The 19,364-nt window shown below is 46.2% G+C and overlaps 1 protein-coding gene across 2 annotated transcripts in view; it reads left to right on the top strand.

The window, feature by feature from the left end:
- The window catches only part of TUBGCP2 (tubulin gamma complex component 2), a 238,931-nt gene that overhangs the window by 86,553 nt on the left and 133,014 nt on the right, over positions 1-19,364 (top strand). For both annotated transcript variants that reach the window (XR_010792583.1, XM_066600339.1), the window contains exons 6-7: positions 13,291-13,436; positions 13,564-13,744. Coding sequence is in view for 1 of the 2 variants with exons in the window: in XM_066600339.1 (XP_066456436.1) it covers positions 13,291-13,436; positions 13,564-13,744 (327 nt within the window). In the remaining variant the exon portion in view is untranslated. The remainder of the gene's footprint in view (positions 1-13,290; positions 13,437-13,563; positions 13,745-19,364) is intronic.

Consider the following 19,364-nt stretch of genomic DNA (forward strand, 5'->3'; position numbering starts at 1 on the left):
CTGCATTGGCTGCCCATCCACTGCAGAACTAAATTTAAACTCCTCTACCTCACTCACAAAGCTCTGCATGGCGCTGCGCCACCATACATCGCCTCCCTACTGTCAGTATACCACCCAGCGCGCTCACTACGATCGGCTAACACCCTCAGACTAAACACCCCTGTAATACGAACCTCTCATGCTCGCCTACAGGACTTCACTAGAGCAGCACCCATCCTCTGGAATGCTCTACCCCAAGGCATCCGGACAATTCCCGATGCACAAAATTTCAGACGTGCCTTAAAAACGCACCTCTTCAGGGAAGCATACCAAATCTCCTGACCTAGTCCCTCGCCCCTCCCTATGGTGCTCCACCCTGTTTGCCTTCATATAAATGATCTGTACATAAAATTTCCTATTGCCTGTGTTCCCCAACCCCTGCACCTCCTGTACCACCCCCAACCCATTTGCGTCTAACCCAATGTATCTCACATTGTAATTGTTGCAATTGTTGTATTATTTTGCATTTATCCATGCCTGAAAGCGCTGCGGAATAAGTTGGCACTATACAAATAAAGATTATTATTATTATTTTAAAGATGGCCGCCGGTCCTTTCCCAATGATGCACCGCGGTTTTCTCCCATGGTGCACCGCGGGTCTTCTCCCATGGTGCACCATGGGCTCTGTGCGTTCCATTGCCGATTCCAGCCTCCTGATTGGCTGGAATCGGCACATGTGACGGGGCGGAGCTACGCGATGACGCGTAGAAGGGGGCGGGGCCAGAATGCCGCTCGTGCCCAGACCGACCAGAAGGGAGAAGACCCTTCTGCGCAAGCGCGTCTAATCGGGTGATTAGACACTGAAATTAGACGGAGCCATGGAGACGGGGACGCCAGCAACGGAGTGGGTAAGTGAATAACTTCTGTATGGCTCATATTTAATGCACGATGTATATTACAAAGTGCATTAATATGGCCATACAGAAGTGTATAACCCCACTTGCTTTCGCGGGACAACCCCTTTAATGTATGATACTGCTGATCTAAAGCAGCCTCTAAGATATGCTTTCATCGTATCCTACTTTAATGTTTCTTGTGTTTCTCTTTCGTGTATTTGATGAAACACGTTTATTTGGTCTGGGATTCTGTCTTGTGTTCCCATCAGCTTCAACCAGAAGGGATTGAGCTTCCAAGCAGGAGTGAAATACTGCCCTGGAAATTTTAATGTAAGCAGGATCGGGTTATGATCCGATGCTCCTCTAGGACCATGTGTTATTGACGTTAAGTATGGAGTAAGTGTTGATGATCCAAATATGTAGTTTATCCAGGATAAGGATCCTCTACCCGGGGAGTGGCATGTATATTTGCAGATATCTGGGTGTTTAAAGCGCCACAAGTCAATCCACCCCACCCCATTGAACATCTGTTTCATTGGAGAGTCACGCATGGTCAGGGATGTCTGTTGTATGGCAAATCTGTCTTTTACAGGATCCATAACTTGATTAAAATCTCCCATGCATATGATCTCTGCCAGTGGGTATTGATGTGCGAACATGACCGCCCCTTGTAGCACATGCATATTATCGTGTGTGGGGGAATAGATGCATAAAATAACGTATTGTTTGGCGTTAAATCTCGGCATATACAAAAACAAATCGTCCCTCTGCGTCTCTACGGGTGTTTATCGGGTTCCAACATAAAGTACGGTGAACCAAAAGAGAAACGCCCCTAGAATAAGAGGTGTGTAGAGAGTGACAGGACCATTAAATTCATGGCTTTTTTAGATATTCTGTCTTGTCTGGAATTAGGTGTGTCTCCTGTAGACCAATGATGTGGGGGTTGCATTGTCTGATATGGGAAAATACTGCTGATCTTTTAGCTGGGGTACCTAGTCCTTGCACATTCCAAGTCATACATTTCAATTACATCTATATTTACCATTTTTTATAGTAGGATAGCACTAGAGATGAGCGAGCACCAAAATGCTCGGGTGCTCGTTACTCGGGACGAAATTTTCACGATGCTCGAGGGTTCGTTTCGAGTAACGAACCCCATTGAAGTCAATGGGCGACCCGAGCATTTTTGTATATCGCCGATGCTCGCTAAGGTTTCCATTTGTGAAAATCTGGGCAATTCAAGAAAGTGATGGGAACGACACAGCAACGGATAGGGCAAGCGAGGGGCTACATGTTGGGCTGCATCTCAAGTTCCCAGGTCCCACTATTAAGCCACAATAGCGGCAAGAGTGCCCCCCCCTCCCAACAATTTTTACATCTGAAAAGCCCTCATTAGCAATGCATACCTTAGCTAAGCACCACACTACCTCCAACAAAGCACAATCACTGCCTGCATGACACTCCGCTGCCACTTCTCCTGGGTTACATGCTGCCCCCCCTCCCCCCCCCCGCACGACCCAGTGTCCACAGCGCACACCAAAGTGTCCCTGCGCAGCCTTCAGCTGCCCTCATGCCACACCACCCTCATGTCTATTTATAAGTGCGTCTTCCATGAGGAGGAACCGCAGGCACACACTGCAGAGGGTTGACACGGCTAGGCAGCGACCCTCTTTAAAAGGGGCGGGGCGATAGTCCACAATGCTGTACAGAAGCAATGAGAAATCCAATCCTGTGCACCTCCAACAGGAGCTGCACACGTGGGCATAGCAATGGAGAACCTATGTGCCACACACTATTCATTCTGTCAAGGTGTCTGCATGCCCCAGTCAGACCGCGTTTTTTTATAAATAGTCACAGGCAGGTACAACTCCGCAATGGGAATTCCGTGTGCACCCACAGCATGGGTGGCTCCCTGGAACCCACCGGCTGTGCATAAATTTATCCCGTTGCAGTGCCCTGGACAGCAGAGCTAACGTCAGATTAAATGCAGGTGGGCTTCGGCCCACACTGCATGCCCCAACCTGACCGGAGTTTTTAATTCATAGACACAGGCAGGTACAACTCCCTCTTGTGAAGTCCCTGTGGACCGACAGCATGGGTGGGTGCCAGGAAGCCACCGGCGGTACATAAATATATCCCATTGCAGTGCCCAGCACAGCTGAGGTAATGTCATGTTTAATGCAAGTGGGCTTCGGCCCACACTGCATGCCCCAGTCAGACTGGGGTTCTTTAGAAGTGGACACCTGCAGTTACAACTCCGTGTGGACCGACAGCATGGGTGGGTGCCAGGAAGCCACCGGCGGTACATAAATATATCCCATTGCATTGCCCATCACAGCTGAGGTAATGTCATGTTTAATGCAGGTGGGCTTCGGCCCACACTGCATGCCCCAGTCAGACTGGGGTTCTTTAGAAGTGGACACATGCAGTTACAACTCCGTGTGGACCGACAGCATGGGTGGGTGCCAGGAACCCACCGGCGGTACATAAATATATCCCATTGCAGTGCCCAGCACAGCTGATGTAACGTCAGCTTTAATGCAGGTGGGCAAAAAATTAATTGGATTACACTGTAGGCAAGGTCCCCAAAAAATTGGTGTACCAACAGTACTAATGTACTTTAGAAAAATTGCCCATGCCCAACCAAGAGGGCAGGTGAAACCCATTAATCGCTTTGGTTAATGTGGCTTAATTTGTAACTAGGCCTGGAGTCAGCCCAGTTAAAATAAAAATTGGTTCAGGCGCAAGTTTCAACGCTTTAATGAGCATTGAAACATATAAAAATTGTTTACAAAAATTATATGACTGAGCCTTGTGGGCCTAAGAAAAATTGCCAGTTCGGCGTGATTACGTGAGGTTTCAGGAGGAGGAGCAGGATGAATATAATACACAGATTGATGAAGCTAAAAGGTCCCCGTTTTTGATGGTGATAGAGAACGATGCTTCCATCCGCGGGTGCAGCCTACGTATTGTTTAGGTACCAATGCTGTCCGCTGGTGCAGCCTACGTATTGTTTAGGTATCGCTGCTGTCCGCTGGTGGAGAAGAAAAGTCTGGGGAAATCCAGGCTTTGTTCATCTTTATGAGTGTAAGCCTGTCGGCACTGTCGGTTGACAGGCGGGTACGCTTATCCGTCATGATTCCCCCAGCCGCACTAAACACCCTCTCTGACAAGATGCTAGCCGCAGGACAAGCAAGCACCTCCAGAGCATAGAGCGCGAGTTCAGGCCACGTGTCCAGCTTCGACACCCAGTAGTTGTAGGGGGCAGAGGCGTCACGGAGGACGGTCGTGCGATCGGCTACGTACTCCCTCACCATCCTTTTACAGTGCTCCCGCCGACTCAGCCTTGACTGGGGAGCGGTGACACAGTCTTGCTGGGGAGCCAGAAAGCTGTCAAAGGCCTTAGAGAGTGTTCCCCTGCCTGTGCTGTACATGCTGCCTGATCTCCGCGCCTCCCCTGCTACCTGGCCCTCGGAACTGCGCCTTCTGCCACTAGCGCTGTCGGATGGGAATTTTACCATCAGCTTGTCCGCCAGGGTCCTGTGGTATAGCATCACTCTCGAACCCCTTTCCTCTTCGTGTATGAGAGTGGAAAGGTTCTCCTTATACCGTGGGTCGAGCAGTGTGTACACCCAGTAATCCGTAGTGGCCAGAATGTGTGTAACGCGAGGGTCACGAGAAAGGCATCCTAACATGAAGTCAGCCATGTGTGCCAGGGTACCTGTACGCAACACATGGCTGTCTTCACTAGGAAGATCACTTTCAGGATCCTCCTCCTCCTCCTCAGGCCATACACGCTGAAAGGATGACAGGCAAGCAGCATGGGTACCCTCAGCAGTGGGCCAAGCTGTCTCTTCCCCCTCATCCTCCTCCCCCTCCTCCTCCTCCTCCTCCTCCTCCTCCTCCTCAACGCGCTGAGATATAGACAGGAGGGTGCTCTGACTATCCAGCGACATACTGTCTTCCCCCGCCTCTGTTTCTGAGCGCAAAGCGTCTGCCTTTATGCTTTGCAGGGAACTTCTCAAGAGGCATAGCAGAGGAATGGTGACGCTAATGATTGCAGCATCGCCGCTCACCATCTGGGTAGACTCCTCAAAGTTTCCAAGGACCTGGCAGATGTCTGCCAACCAGGCCCACTCTTCTGTAAAGAATTGAGGAGGCTGACTCCCACTGCGCCGCCCATGTTGGAGTTGGTATTCCACTATAGCTCTACGCTGCTCATAGAGCCTGGCCAACATGTGGAGCGTAGAGTTCCACCGTGTGGGCACGTCGCACAGCAGTCGGTGCACTGGCAGATTAAACCGATGTTGCAGGGTGGCAGCGTTCGTGTGGGACTTGTGGAAATGTGCGCAGAGTCGGCGCACCTTTCCGAGCAGGTCTGACAAGCGTGGGTAGCTTTTCAGAAAGCACTGAACCACCAAATTAAAGACGTGGGCCAGGCATGACACGTGCGTGAGGCTGCAGAGCCGCCACCAGGTTACGGCCGTTGTCACACGACCATGCCCGGTTGGAGGCTCAGCGGCGCAAGCCAGCGGTCGGTCTGCTCTGTCTGACCCTGCAGCAGTTCGTGGGCTGTGTGCCTCTTCTCTCCTAAGCTGAGTAGTTTCAGCACGGCCTGCTGACGCTTGCCCACCGCTGTGCTGCCGTGCCGCGCGACACCGACTGCTGGCGACGTGCTGCTGCTGACACATCTTGATTGCGAGACAGAGGTTGTGTAGGAGGAGGAGGAGGAGGGGGGTTTAGTGGAGGAAGCATACACCGCCGCAGATACCCCCACCGAGCTGGGGCACGCAATTCTGGGGGTGGGTAGGACGTGAGCGGTCCCAGGCTCTGACTCTGTCCCAGCCTCCACTAAATTCACCCAATGTGCCGTCAGGGAGATATAGTGGCCCTGCCTGCCTGTGCTTGTCCACGTGTCCGTTGTTAAGTGGACCTTGGCAGTAACCGCGTTGGTGAGGGCGCGTACAATGTTGCGGGAGACGTGGTCGTGCAGGACTGGGACGGCAGATCGGGAAAAGTAGTGGCGACTGGGAACTGAGTAGCGCGAGTCCGCGGCCGCCATCATACCTTTGAAAGCCTCCGTTTCCACAACCCTATACGGCAGCATCTCCAGGCTGATAAATTTGGCTATGTGCACGTTTAACGCTTGAGCGTGCGGGTGCGTGGCGGCGTACTTGCGCTTGCGCTCCAACACTTGCGCTAGCGACGGCTGGACGGTGCGCTGAGAGACATTGGTGAATGGGGCCGAGGTCAGCGGAGTTGAGGGTGTGGGTGCAGGCCAGGAGACGGTAGTGCCTGTGTCCTGAGAGGGGGGTTGGATCTCAGTGGCAGGTTGGGGCATAGGGGGAGAGGCAGCAGTGCAAACCGGAGGCGGTGAACAGCCTTCGTCCCACCTTGTGGGGTGCTTGGCCATCATATGTCTGTGCATGCTGGTGGTGGTGGCTCCCCGGCTGATCTTGGCGCGACAAAGGTTGCACACCACTGTTCGTCGGTCGTCTGCACTCTCAGTGAAAAACTGCCAGACCTTTGAGCACCTCGGCCTCTGCAGGTTGGCATGGCGCGAGGGGGCGCTTTGGGAAAGAGTTGGTGGATTATTCGGTCTGGCCCTGCCTCTACCCCTGGCCACCGCACTGCCTCTTCCAACCTGCCCTGCTGCTGCACTTGCCTCCCCCTCTGAAGACCTGTCCTCAGTAGGCGTAGCAAACCAGGTGGGGTCAGTCACCTCATTGTCCTGCTGCTCTTCCTCCGAATCCTCTGTGCGCTCCTCCCTCGGACTTACTCCAATTACTACTACCTGAGTGATAGACAACTGTGTCTCATCGTCATCGTCCTCCTCACCCACTGAAAGCTCTTGAGACAGTTGCCGCAAGTCCCCAGCCTCATCCCCCGGACCCCGGGAACTTTCCAAAGGTTGGACATTGGTCACGACAAACTGCTCCGGTGGGAGAGGAACCATTGCTGGCCATTCTGGGCAGGGGCCCGGGAACAGTTCCTGGGAGTCTGCCTGCTCCTCAGAATGTGTCATTGTAATGGAGGAAGGAGGAGCAGCAGCCAGAGGATTCAGAGTTGCAGCAGTGGACGGCGCAGAATTCTGGGCTGTCGATAGATTGCTGGATGCACTTTCTGCTATCCACGACAGGACCTGCTCACACTGCTCATTTTCTAATAAAGGTCTACCGCGTGGACCCATTAATTGTGAGATGAATGTGGGGACGCCAGAAACGTGCCTCTCTCCTAATCCCGCAGCAGCCGGCTGGATCAGGAGCTCGGCCTGTGCCCACACCCTGACTTGGGCCTCTGCATCCTCGCCCGCGTCCACGTCCTCTAGGCCTACCCCTACCCCTCAGCATGCTGTATTACCAGTAGTGCAGAAACAGAACGCTGTAATTAAATGTGCCGCTTATTGGCCTGTGGTTGGAGGCTGACTTCCCTTACGGAACGCACAGCAGAGCCAGGAAACAATTTTGCGCACGCCTGTAGTGAGACGTAGGTGCGTATGACTGAGCTAGTGGAATTCACAGCGCAGAAGCAGTCAAGTGGCCAAATCCAGTAGTAGGCCTTAAGTATTTTGCTTCTATTTTTTTAAAATGCTGAGCTGATACAGCAGACAGATACTGTAGGCAGCGTATAATATTATGTATACTGTTTCCCTCTGGCGGGATGACGGCGGTGATGTAACAGAGACAGCAGACCCAGGAAACAATTTTGCGCAAGCCTGCTGTAACGCTTAGCTGCGAATTAATTAGGACTACTACCCCCAGCAGACACGCAGTAAACTGAAGACGGTCACAGGCAGCCCAAAAATAGTATTTTTCCCCAATTTTTTTGAAAAAGCCCACTGCCTACATAGCATGGATATCTCTTTCCCTGCCTCACCAGTACTGGCCCTATACTCTGTACAATGACTGCAGACTGAGGACGCAATGCTCTGCACGCCCGATATACAAAAAAAAAAAATTGTGCAACACTGCTAAAAGCAGCCTCAACAGTACTGCACACGGTCAGATGTGGCCCTAAGAAGGACCATTGGGGTTCTTGAAGCCTAAAATCGCTCCTAACGCTCTCCCTATAGCAGCTCCGGCATCAGCAGCACTTTCCTTGATCTCTGTCAGAATGCATCTGTGGCGAGCCGCGGGAGGGGCCGATTTATATACTCGGGTGACACCTGATCTCGCCAGCCACTCACTGCAGGGGGGTGGTATAGGGCTTGAACGTCGCAGGGGGAAGTTGTAATGCCTTCCCTGTCTTTCTATTGGCCAGAAAAGTGTGCTAACGTCTCAGAGATGAAAGTGAAAGTAACTCGAACATCGCGTGGTGCTCACCTCTAGTAACGAGCATCTCGAACACGCTAATACTCGAACGAGTATCAAGCTCGAGGAATATAAATACAAAAACACATCTATAGTTAACATAACTTAAATCAACAAAAACAGCTTATGCAGCTAATAATGGATTTTACCAGAATATCCGCGAATTATCAAACGATTTTTCTATTCCTCCTTCCTCACTCCTGCTCTATAATACTAAACATTTGTTATAGACACTCTAGTATTCAATAAATGAAGGGGGGACCTCGGCCGAGATCCAACGGACCTCAATTTGGGCGTACGTTTTCAGCTTGTCAATTATTATTCATGTGCTCTATCTGAAGTCGACCGTTGTTCCCCCTCCCACCCTTAGACCGCATGAGTATCAAATATAACATTTCTCCCCTTTACCTCCCATCATAAATCAGTATCTAGCAACTTAGATTTCTTCTTCTGCAGGGATAACCAAATATTGTCTCTATTGGGGGCTTCCTGTTTTCCTCTCTTCTTCACGTGTGTGTAATATTGATAGTCTCACTCCTTTAATCTTTCGTTTGTTTTTGAGCTGGATGCATACGTAGCCATTCCCCTGCTTTCTCAGGTGTATGCAAAAACACTGCTTTCCCCTCTGAAACGATTCGCAGCCTTGCCGGATATGCCATGGAATATGGAATTTCTTGTTGTTTAGATTTCTTTTTTAATTCTATGAATGTGGCTCGTTGTTTCTGCAATTCAGCCGAAAAATCAGGGAATATTGACACCACTGCATTATTGTGTGTAATGGGACTTTTTAGTCTCGCTTGTCTCAGAGCAATATCTCTGTCCCGGCAATTATGGAGACGTGCCAATAGTGGTCTTGGGGGGTGCACCTGGTGCAGGTGGTTTTGTTGGTACTCTATGGGCTCTTTCAACTGCGAACATAGGTGTAAATACGTCTTCTCCTAGTGTTGATTTTAACCATTGTAGGAAAGTTTCAGGAGATGAGCCTTCCGCTCTCTCAGGGAGGCCGATAATACGGATATTGTTTCGTCGTAGATGATTTTCCAAATCGTCCATTTTGGAGTGGCATAAATCGGCTTTTTGGGTTGCTGTTTGCACTTTAGCTGTAAGCTGCTGTATCCTATCCTCCACGGTAGAAACCCTCTCTTCCACCTCATTAAGACGTTCTCTCACATTTTGTAGATCTTGGCGGATCAAATTAACGTCTATTTTAATCTCTTCAATTTTCCCTGTCAGGGATGTTTTACAGGCATTAATAGCCTCTAGTAGCTGGCGCAGTGTTGGTTCAGATTCTTGCTCTTGCTCTGGTTCTGTATCAGTATTTTTGGCTTTAGCAGGTGTAGATTTAGCCATTTTATGTGGTATTTCAGAGCTATCGGTCCTTGCAAAGTCTTTTAGTTTATCAATTGCGGGATTGTTTTTTGCACGTGTGCTCATGACTATCGATAGTTAGTATCTTGTATCTGTATTTGTAAGGTTATACCTTCTGAACTTTGATATTATGGATATCTGAGCAGAGTTCGTATCTTCATAAGGTTCTTTTATAGAGAGAGAGAACTTATACAGTCCGTTTGTATATTGTAGTATATGCGGTAGAGTTGCTTATCTTATATCTCCAGATATTATATTTCTTTTAGAGCTGTTGCTCTCTGTGGTCAGCCTGTCTGTACACTGAGTTATACTGTATTGTGCCTTGTAGCTTGCTTTGTGGGGTAGTATTTCACTTTAAAGCAGCTCCTCTGTGTCCCTGCTTTGATGTTGCTTCTTTCTGAGGGTATTTCCTTTATATTAGCATTTATGATAGATAGATAGATATAGATATAGAGATGGATCGAGATGGATGGATGGAGAGAGATGGATGGATGGATGGAGAGAGATGGATGGATGGAGAGAGAGATATGAGTAGGGGTGGCTTCTGTGCCATATATTGCCTGTTTTTAATATCCCTCTATGGTCAGATGACTTGTGGGGTGGTTAAGCAGGGATTCTTGTTTTACTGTATGCCTCCTTTCCTGCGCTCTCTCTCTGCCCCTGTGTAATGGCGGCGCCTCTTGTTGTGGCTCCGTCTCTGTTAATGGCGGCCGTCTTTACTTAGAAGGTGTTAGCTGCGGGGGGTGTCTGCCAGGAGGAATTCCGGCTTTCAACACTTTCTGTCTGTCGGCACATATCTGACTTGCAGCAGGGTGATCTCAGTCCTGCCAGCTGCCCCCTCCCCCGTGTACCTTTCTCCTTCTCGCTGCCACTGGCACTCTGGCTCCGGGGCCTCAGGTGTGCCTCAGCTCTCCTCTCCGCCGCTGCCGTCGGGTGCTGCTTCTCCTGCTCGCCTCGCCGATCTTCTTCCGGTCGGGCGCCAAGGAGGTGAGTTGCACAGGACTGCTTGGTCCCAGCGGAATCTCCGCCGCGGCTCAGGTCTATCTCCGCTGGCCTTCGGATCGGGCTGTCTTTGGTAGCGGGGCTTTGTGCGTTCTGGCACTGCTGGCCACTGGAGCTAGCAGGGAGGTCTTTAGTGCCTTCAGGAGCTTTTTTACGGTCCTGTGGTGTATCTTGTTGCAGGATTTTGCCAGGATTTGGAGCGTCTTTGTGGGAACTTAGCTCAGTTGCGTCTGGCCATCTTGCTTGCTAGCCACGCCCCCCCACATCCCAGAATTGTGTTTGCCTTTTTGGCAGCTGCATCACATTGTTGACTCATGTTCAGTCTATGATCTATTAGTATACCCAAGTCTTTTTCACATGTGCTGCTGTTTGGCCTAATTCCTCCCATTTTGTATGTGCTTTTTTCCTTTTTCTTACCCAGATGTAGGACTTTGCATTTCCCTCTGTTAAATACCATTCTGTTAGTTGCCGCCCACTGTTCAAGCTTTGCAAGATCTTTTTGAATACTCTCCCTCTCTTCCCTAGTGTTAGCTAACGTCCTAGCTTTGTGTTGTTGGCAAAGTTTATCTGTTTCCCATTAATTCCCTCCTCCAGATCATTTATGAAAATGTTGGACAACACTGGGTCTAGGACAGAGCCTCGTGGTACCCCACTTGATACATTCTACCACTTGGATGTGCAGCCATTTATGACCACTCTTTGCATAAGATCACTCAGCCAGTTGTGAATCCACCTTACAGTTGCCTTGTGAATCCCATATTTGGTCATTTTTTCAATAAATATGGTATGAGATACTTTGTCAAATGCTTTACTAAAGTCCAAATATAGTACATCAACCGCCTTTTTCCTGATCAACCTAGTCGGTAATTCTGTCATAGAAGGAAATTAGATTTGTCTGCAATGATTTGTTTGTTACAAACCCATGCTGGTTCTGTTTAATTACTCCATTTTTATCCAAGTACTTGCATTCATGCTGTTTAATAATTTGTTCAAAGAGCTTCCCTGGTATAGAAGTCAGGCTCACAGACTTGTAGTTTCCTGGATCGAACATCTTCCCTTTTTTGAAGATGGGGACAACATTAATTTTTATAGTTCCTTATCATGTGCAAATATTGATATTTTACTCCACAATCCCGCTATGAAGTTGTTAATATAGTATTAATACGTATAGAGCTGTGACTGGCTGAGATTGGTTCATCAAGCGCTGCAGTGATTGGCTGAGCCACGGCACTCGAGTGCTGATCAAAGCCAGCCCTACCTGGAAGCAGGATTTTTGAACCCCCTTACCAGGAAGAGGTGCTTAAGAACTACAAACAAGTGTAGCTAGCCCTTATTTCCAGGGTAGGGCTTATATTTCAAGCCCCCCCCCCCCCCCGCCCCCCGAAAATCCCGGCAAAAGAGCTCTAAATATCGTCACAAGAAAACGCAGCGATATTGCACAGAATACAGCTATGATTTTCTTGCGGCGATATCACTGTCGCCCATGTGAAAGAGGCCTAACTGGTGAAAATTAACTTCTACCTCGTCGGGTTTTTTTGGCCTTCCTTTGGATCAACATTGGTGGCAAATAGACTGAATTGGATGGAAATATACATGTTTTTCGTTCTTACATACTATGTTACCTGAGAGAGTGAATAAATATAATGTATCTTGATTTTACTGAAGCTTTTGATACTGTGCTGCATAATAGGTTGGTACATAAAATGAGAATGCTTAGTCTGGAAAAAGTGGGTAACTGGTTCACTGAGAATAAGCTTTCTCTGTTTTCTAACATATATGCTTAGTGGGTCACCTTTACTATTGGGTACCACTTGGGTCATTATTGTGCCTTATTCTTTGTAATATAACAACGACCTAGCAGAGGGATTGCACAGTATAATATCATTTTTTACAGACGATACTAAATTGTGTGAAGTAGTTAGCATTAGAGGACATTATACTTTTAAAAAGGGATCTACATAAGTTGGAAGCTTAGCTAGAATAGTGGTAGATTTGGTTTAACTGATAAATATAAGGTTCTGGACATAGGAAGGGGAACTGCATGTCACAATTACATACTAAATGGGAAACCATTGGGTAAAACTGATAGTAAACTGGAGCAACCAGTATCAGGCAGCTACTGCTATGGCAAATGGAATAATGGGGTGCACATGACGAGAACATTGTTTTTCCATTTTACAATTCAAAGGTCAGACTGCACCTGGAATATTGTGTATGCTTTTGGGCACCAATGCAGAAGAAAGATTTACTGAAGCTTGAATGGATACAAAGAAGGGTAATTAAAGTAATAAATGAAATGGTAGGACTACTGCACTCAGAGAGATGATCAAAATGAGGGGTTCACAGAATAGACTGTTAAGGGGAGACCTAACACATATATATAAATATATGAAGGGTCAATGCCAAGCTCTCTTCCCTCATCTCTTCATACCCCCTTATTAGTTAGAGGAAAAAAAAGTTTCTATGCCAACATAGAAGGGGGTACTTGGTTGTAAGAGCAGTGAGACTATGGAAGACCTGAGGAAGTTTTCAGAATGAATTTACAGAAAGACTTCAAAAGCGACCTTGATACCTTTCTTGAGTACAGCAATATATTTTCAGCCTTTACAAACTATTATGTTAAAAAAAAAAAAAAAATTGTTTTGACGATCAGCTGAAAAAGAGAACCTGTTCTTTTTTTTTTTTTTTTCCCAAAACTTTCCTTCTCACCATTATTTTTGTTTTTGCTTATACAGTGAATTCATGGTGGAAGAACACAAGTTGCAAAAAGAAAAAATCCAAGAGGATTATAATGACAAGTACTGGGATCAAAGATACACTATTGTGCAACAGCAGATTCCATCGTTCCTTCAGAAGGTTGCAGACAAGATCCTTAGTACAGGTAACAGGAGGATACATTTTAAACTGACCAGATTTTTGGCTTTACATTTGATTTGAATGCCACCAGATCTGCAAAAGATAAGTGACAGTAGTTTCTCTATTAAACGTATTGATCATTTCTTTACCAGGTAAATACCTTAATGTAGTCCGAGAGTGTGGTCGTGATGTCACTTGTCCTGATGCCAAGGAAATCATATACACACTTAAGGAACGTGCCTATGTTGAACAGATTGAGAAGGCTTATGGCTATGCCAGCAAAGTACTTTTGGATTTTTTGATGGAGGAGAAGGAGTTGGTTGCTCATCTTCGGTATGTGAACATTTATAGTATACAGTTGCAGTCATAATAATTCAACCCCCATTGCTAATTACATTTATTTTTGCAGACTTCCAAGCTATTAGAGGTTTGCAAAAACCAAACCAGAAAGATCAATTTAGCCCCTTAGTGACCAGGCCAAATTTTGGAAATCTGAAATGTGCCACTTTAACATAGAATAACTCCGTAAGGGTTTTACATATCCAAGTGATTCTGACATTGTTTTTTCACCACATAATTTCCTTCATTTAGGTGGTAAAAATAGACTGATAGAATTTGTGTATATTTATTAAAAGTGCCAAAATTGGGAACATTTTCTTTTCACATTCTCAACTGCAATATTTCAAATATATGCAAACATACTGTACAAATTTTTAATTTTTTTTTCCAACATTAGTTTTTTTTTTTTAATTGGAAGCAAGTTTAGATGGTATATAATATAATAGCGTATATTCAGATATAAAACGTACAATGATATAAACATACAGATACAATGTTTGTGTAGAATTAACATGTACATGCAGCATATGATTTATATACCGCTATTCCTTACTTAAACATTTTATTATGCTGTGATGTGCTTCGTTGTGTTCCAGGTAATCCACCTGATCTTCGTTTTCTCCAACAAAATAAACATGAAAATGATAGTTAAAACTATCAAAACTTTAAGAACTAAAAGCACTAGGCTTCCTTGTTCCTCAAATAAGTGTAGTACTATCAATGATCTGTAAATTTTAACCATGCATCCCATGACTCTAAATACTTTTTTAATGAATTCGTACGAAAAGCTAACCATCTTTCAAACGTACAGTGTTCGGCTAGTCTGTTCTTGAACTCTTCTATTGCAGCGGGTGTGGACGTTTTCCAGTGCTTGGCTATAATTGTTTTTGCTATCATTAGAGAGTGACCTATCAAGTATCTGTGCGATGGTGGACATCTGTCTAGGCCAGTGGTGGCGAACCTATGGCACGTGTGCCAGAGGTGGCACTCAGAGCCTTCCCAGCTGGCACTCGCCGCCGTCGGCCGCTCACCACATTAGGAAATACCTGCAGGGGTGCCACAGCTCCCCTGCTAGTATTCACTCAGCAGCGCTGCTAGAGGCGCTGATCCCGGCGCACACTGTGATGTCAGTGTGCAACCGGGATCCTCCTCCCCTTCCTCTGACGTCTCCTACTTGGTTCCGCAAGAGCAGGGGAGAGGAGGAGGTGTCTGGCAGAACATCACAGTATGCTCCTGGGATCAGTGGCAGCAACAGCACCAAGCAGGGGGGGGGGGGGGAATTTGGGTCTCAGAAGGAGGGGGGGCTCTATTACTACAGGGGCCACTGTGGGATGTCGCTATTACTACTGGGGGTCACTGTGGGATGTCACTATTACTACTGGCTACTGTGGGATGTCACTATTACTACCGGGGACGCTGTAAAGTGTCACTATTACTACTGGGGAAGACTGTGGGGTGTCACTATTACCACTGGGGCCACTGTGGGATGTCACTATTACAACCGAGACCAATGTGGGGTGTCACTATTACTACTGGGGGGCCTCTGTGGGATGTCACTATTACGACTGGGGCCGCAGTGCGGTGACACTATTACCGATGGGGCCGCTGTGCGGGGTCACTATAACCACAAAAGCCACTCTGGGGGAGTCACTATTGGCGCTGGGGCTGCTCTGGGGGGGGGGGGGGGGGGGATCATCCTTACTGCTAGGGCTGCTCTGGGCGGGGGTCAATATCACTGCTGGGATATGTTTGCACGAGGTGGAAATGCTACAGAATGTCCTCAGCGAAAATTTCCAAGGCAAATTCCACAGCATTTCCGCATCCAAAAGAAGTCAAAATCTGCACCCAGTCTATTTTGAAACAGCCTTGTCCTTTTAAGAACGACGGAAGTAAAAATCATACGTTGTGATAAGCCCCACCCCCTGACATGTTGGCACTTTACAATAAATAAGTGGGTTTTGAGTTGCAATTTGGGCACTCGGTCTCTAAAAGGTTCGCCATCACTGGTCTAGGCCTATCAAAAGCATAGCCATTTGGGGATCTTTAGGAATATATATATATTCCGTAAATACTCGAGTATTAGCCGACCCAAGTATAAGCCGAGACAATAAATTTCACCACAAAAAATTGGGAAAACTTATTGACTTGAGTATAAGCCAATCTATACTCGACTATATACTAGATAAAAAACCTCCATACTTACCTCCCAGCCGGCGTCCGTGTCTGTGTGACAAGCTGCTTTAATTCTCCCCTCTGTCATCCCCTGCCATCCTCTCTGCTTGGCTCTGTCAGTGCTGTGTAAGTAAGTGCTGTGATTGGATTGAGCGCCAGCCAATCAGCGCTGGCGCTCGATCCAATCACAGTGCTTACTTACACAGCACTGACGGCAGGGGATTTGAAAGCCGAGCAGGGAGATGACAGCCGGGAGAGGAGAATTCTAAAGCAGCTTGATTGGTTGTGAATGATCAAGCATCGGCTGTGATTGGCTGACGCTTGATCCAATCACAGCTCTTACTTACACAGCGCTCACTGCTGAGAATTACAGAGCCGAGCAAAGAGGACGGCAGGGGATGACAGCGGAGAGAATTCAAGCAGCCTGCCGCACTGCTGCCGGAGACACAGACGCCGTCTGGGAGGTAAGTATGGAGTTTTTTATTATTTTTTTTTTTAAGCCTTGCCTGACTCAAGTATAAGCCGGGGGGGGGGGGGAGGGGCTTTTTCAGCACAAAAAAAGTGCTGAAAAACTAGGCTTATACTCGAGTATATGTAACATATGGTTAGGCAAAGCATATATTTCGTTCCAAAAACTTTATCTTTGAACAGAACCAAAATATGTGCAGTAAAGACTCCTTCTGACCACACTCTCTCCAGCATTTACCATTTCCACTTCTCATTCTGTTAGCGATTAGTTGGGTAGAATAGTACCATCTCATTTGTATTTTTAATTGTGATTCCAGAATAGTCATGCCTCAAGTGGACTGGACTGCTGATTGAAATGATTTTTCCCATTCCTCTATAGAGAACTCCTCTCCCAGTTTAACATATGAGATTTTTTCGACAGTTTCTGATTTCCTGTGACTATATCATAAAAGTGTCTGGTAGCAGACTGCTCCAAAATTGGCTGTGTTGTGATCTTATTAATAATTCTAAGAGGCAATTTTATTTTATGAATTGGAAATTTTTGTAAGAAAGACCTGATCCTGAAGTAGTTAAAGCTTTTGCTTTGTGGAAGTTTAAACTTTGCCTGTAATATGTCGAAGGCTTTGACTCCTGTAGTGGACACAAGATCATCCACTGAAGTCAGGCCTCCCTCATTCCATTTAGATATTTCCAAATCTGGAATGAAAAGACACAAGGTCTCAATAGGTAGTGAGGGTTTCCGCATGGTGTTCTCAATTGCCATGTTATTTTTGTGAGCGCTATCCACATTTCCATTGAGACTAGCATGGGAGGAGATAACCCTTGAGTTTGCACTTTCATTACAGGAGTTTCTACGGGTGCCGATAGAGATGTCGCGTACAGTAGTGTTTTGCATGAGTCCCCTGGTATGGAACCCTTTTCTATACCTGCCCACCCCATTCTATTTCCTTTATGTACCCATACTATTGATTGATTAAGTATAATGGCTTTGAAATACGCCTCTATATTAGGGATATCAGCCCCTCCAAGTTTGCGCTGCATAGCTAAAACTGATATAGTTAGACAAGGAGTCTTCCCTCCCCAAATAAATTTAGACATCTGTTTTTGAAATTTAGCTAGGGTATATCTAGATATTGGTATTGGCAGGACTCTAAATACGTATAATACTTTGGGTAGAATTTTCATTTTATATGACATAATTCTGCCGAACCAAGATAAATTCAGCTTGGATAGATAGTCAAGATCTTCCTGGATAGATTTTAACAGTGTTGGGTAATTTTCTTTTTCTAAATCAGTTGATGGGGAAGTCAATGTTACTCCCAAGTATGGGAGGCCTTTATTTTGCCAAATAAAAGGAAATTCTGTTTGAATGGCCATTTTTAGGCTTTTAGATATATTTATTCCCAACATTTGTGTTTTATCTATGTTAAGTTTGTAATAGGAGATTTTATTATATTGCGCTAAAATCTGTTGGGCCACTCTCAAGAATTCCAAGGGAAGTGACAATGTCATAATTATGTCATCGGCAAACAATCTGATTTTATGTTGTCTTGAATTTCACGGGATACCCCCTATGTCTAATATGCATATAATTTCTGCCAATGATTCTACGATGAGGACAAATAGTAGAGGGGAAAGTGGGCATCCCTGTCTAGTACCATTGGTTATCACCAGGGCATCAGACAAAGTTCCATCTACCAGCACCTTTGCTGTAGGAGATGAATACAGGGCTCGGATGGCACGAATCACTTCCTCTCCAAATCCAAATTTCTTCAGGGTCTCAGGCATACCCCCAATGGACCCTGTCAAAAGCTTTTTCCGAGTCTAGAGCCAACATTATTGTTGGCAACTTAGAGGATTCCACCAAGTGAAGGAGGTTCAAAATCCTTCTCGTGCCATCCGAGGCCTGCCTACCCTTCACAAAGCCTATTTGATCCGAGTGGATTATATCAGGGAGAATTTCTAACAGTCTACCCGCCAGGGTTTTTGCATAAATTTTTAAGTCTGTGTTAAGCAATTATGTCGGTCTGAAATTCGCAGGAGTATTAGTTTCCTTTCCTGGCTTAGGAAGCACTACTATTGTGGCTTGTAACATTTTTGCGGGGAAACAACCTCTCTGCATGGTTGTATTAAAAGTATTAACCATGTGAGTGGACAATGTTATTAAGAAAGTCTTGTAGTATTCAGCGGAAAAACCGTCTGGGCCCGGGGCCTTGTGATTTTTTTTTTTTAAGGATGTCACTGTTTCTGCCATCTCCGAGACTGATAATTGTTAATTTAGTTAGTTAGCTTGAAGTTTTGAAATAGTCGAGAGGTTAGCTTTTTGCAAGAAATTTGCGATAGAGGTACTGTTAGGTTATATTATTTGGGAATCCTCTTTTAGATTATACAAGTTGCTATAGTAGGCTTGGAACAAGTCAGCAATTGTTTTGGGTGAGTTAATTTATATTCTTTGTCTGTACAGTTCCACACATAGGGAACACTGGCCCTAATTGCTTTCCTTTTTACTACTTTGGCCATCCATCTAGATGGTTTATTCAAAGATGAGTATATGTTTGCACGTTGGGCATTTACTTCTCTATCAAAGTCACCCATCAGAACCTTACGCAATTCTTGCCTCTTCGTAAAAAGATTCTTGTGGCTTTCTATAGAAGGGGTCTGTTGCAATTTGTTCTCCAGGGACTGGATTTGAGCCAAAAGTTCCTCTGTTTTTTTAATTTTATCCTTTTTATATTTAGCTCCCAGCTTTATTAGCACTCCCCTCATGTATGTTTTATGTGCATTCCATAAGGTAAATGGGTCTATTTCTGGAGTGTCATTTATTTTGAAGTACTCCTCCAAAGCAGATTGGATATCCTCTTTATATCCCTTTAAGCACATCAAAAATGTGTTATTCCTCCATGCTCTATTTATTTGTTGGTTGCTTCCAAAGGACAGAGCTGTCACTATAGGGGCATGATCCGACCATGTAGCG

Source organism: Eleutherodactylus coqui, chromosome 4, assembly GCF_035609145.1.
Source record: "Eleutherodactylus coqui strain aEleCoq1 chromosome 4, aEleCoq1.hap1, whole genome shotgun sequence".
Lineage (NCBI taxonomy): Eukaryota > Metazoa > Chordata > Amphibia > Anura > Eleutherodactylidae > Eleutherodactylus > Eleutherodactylus coqui.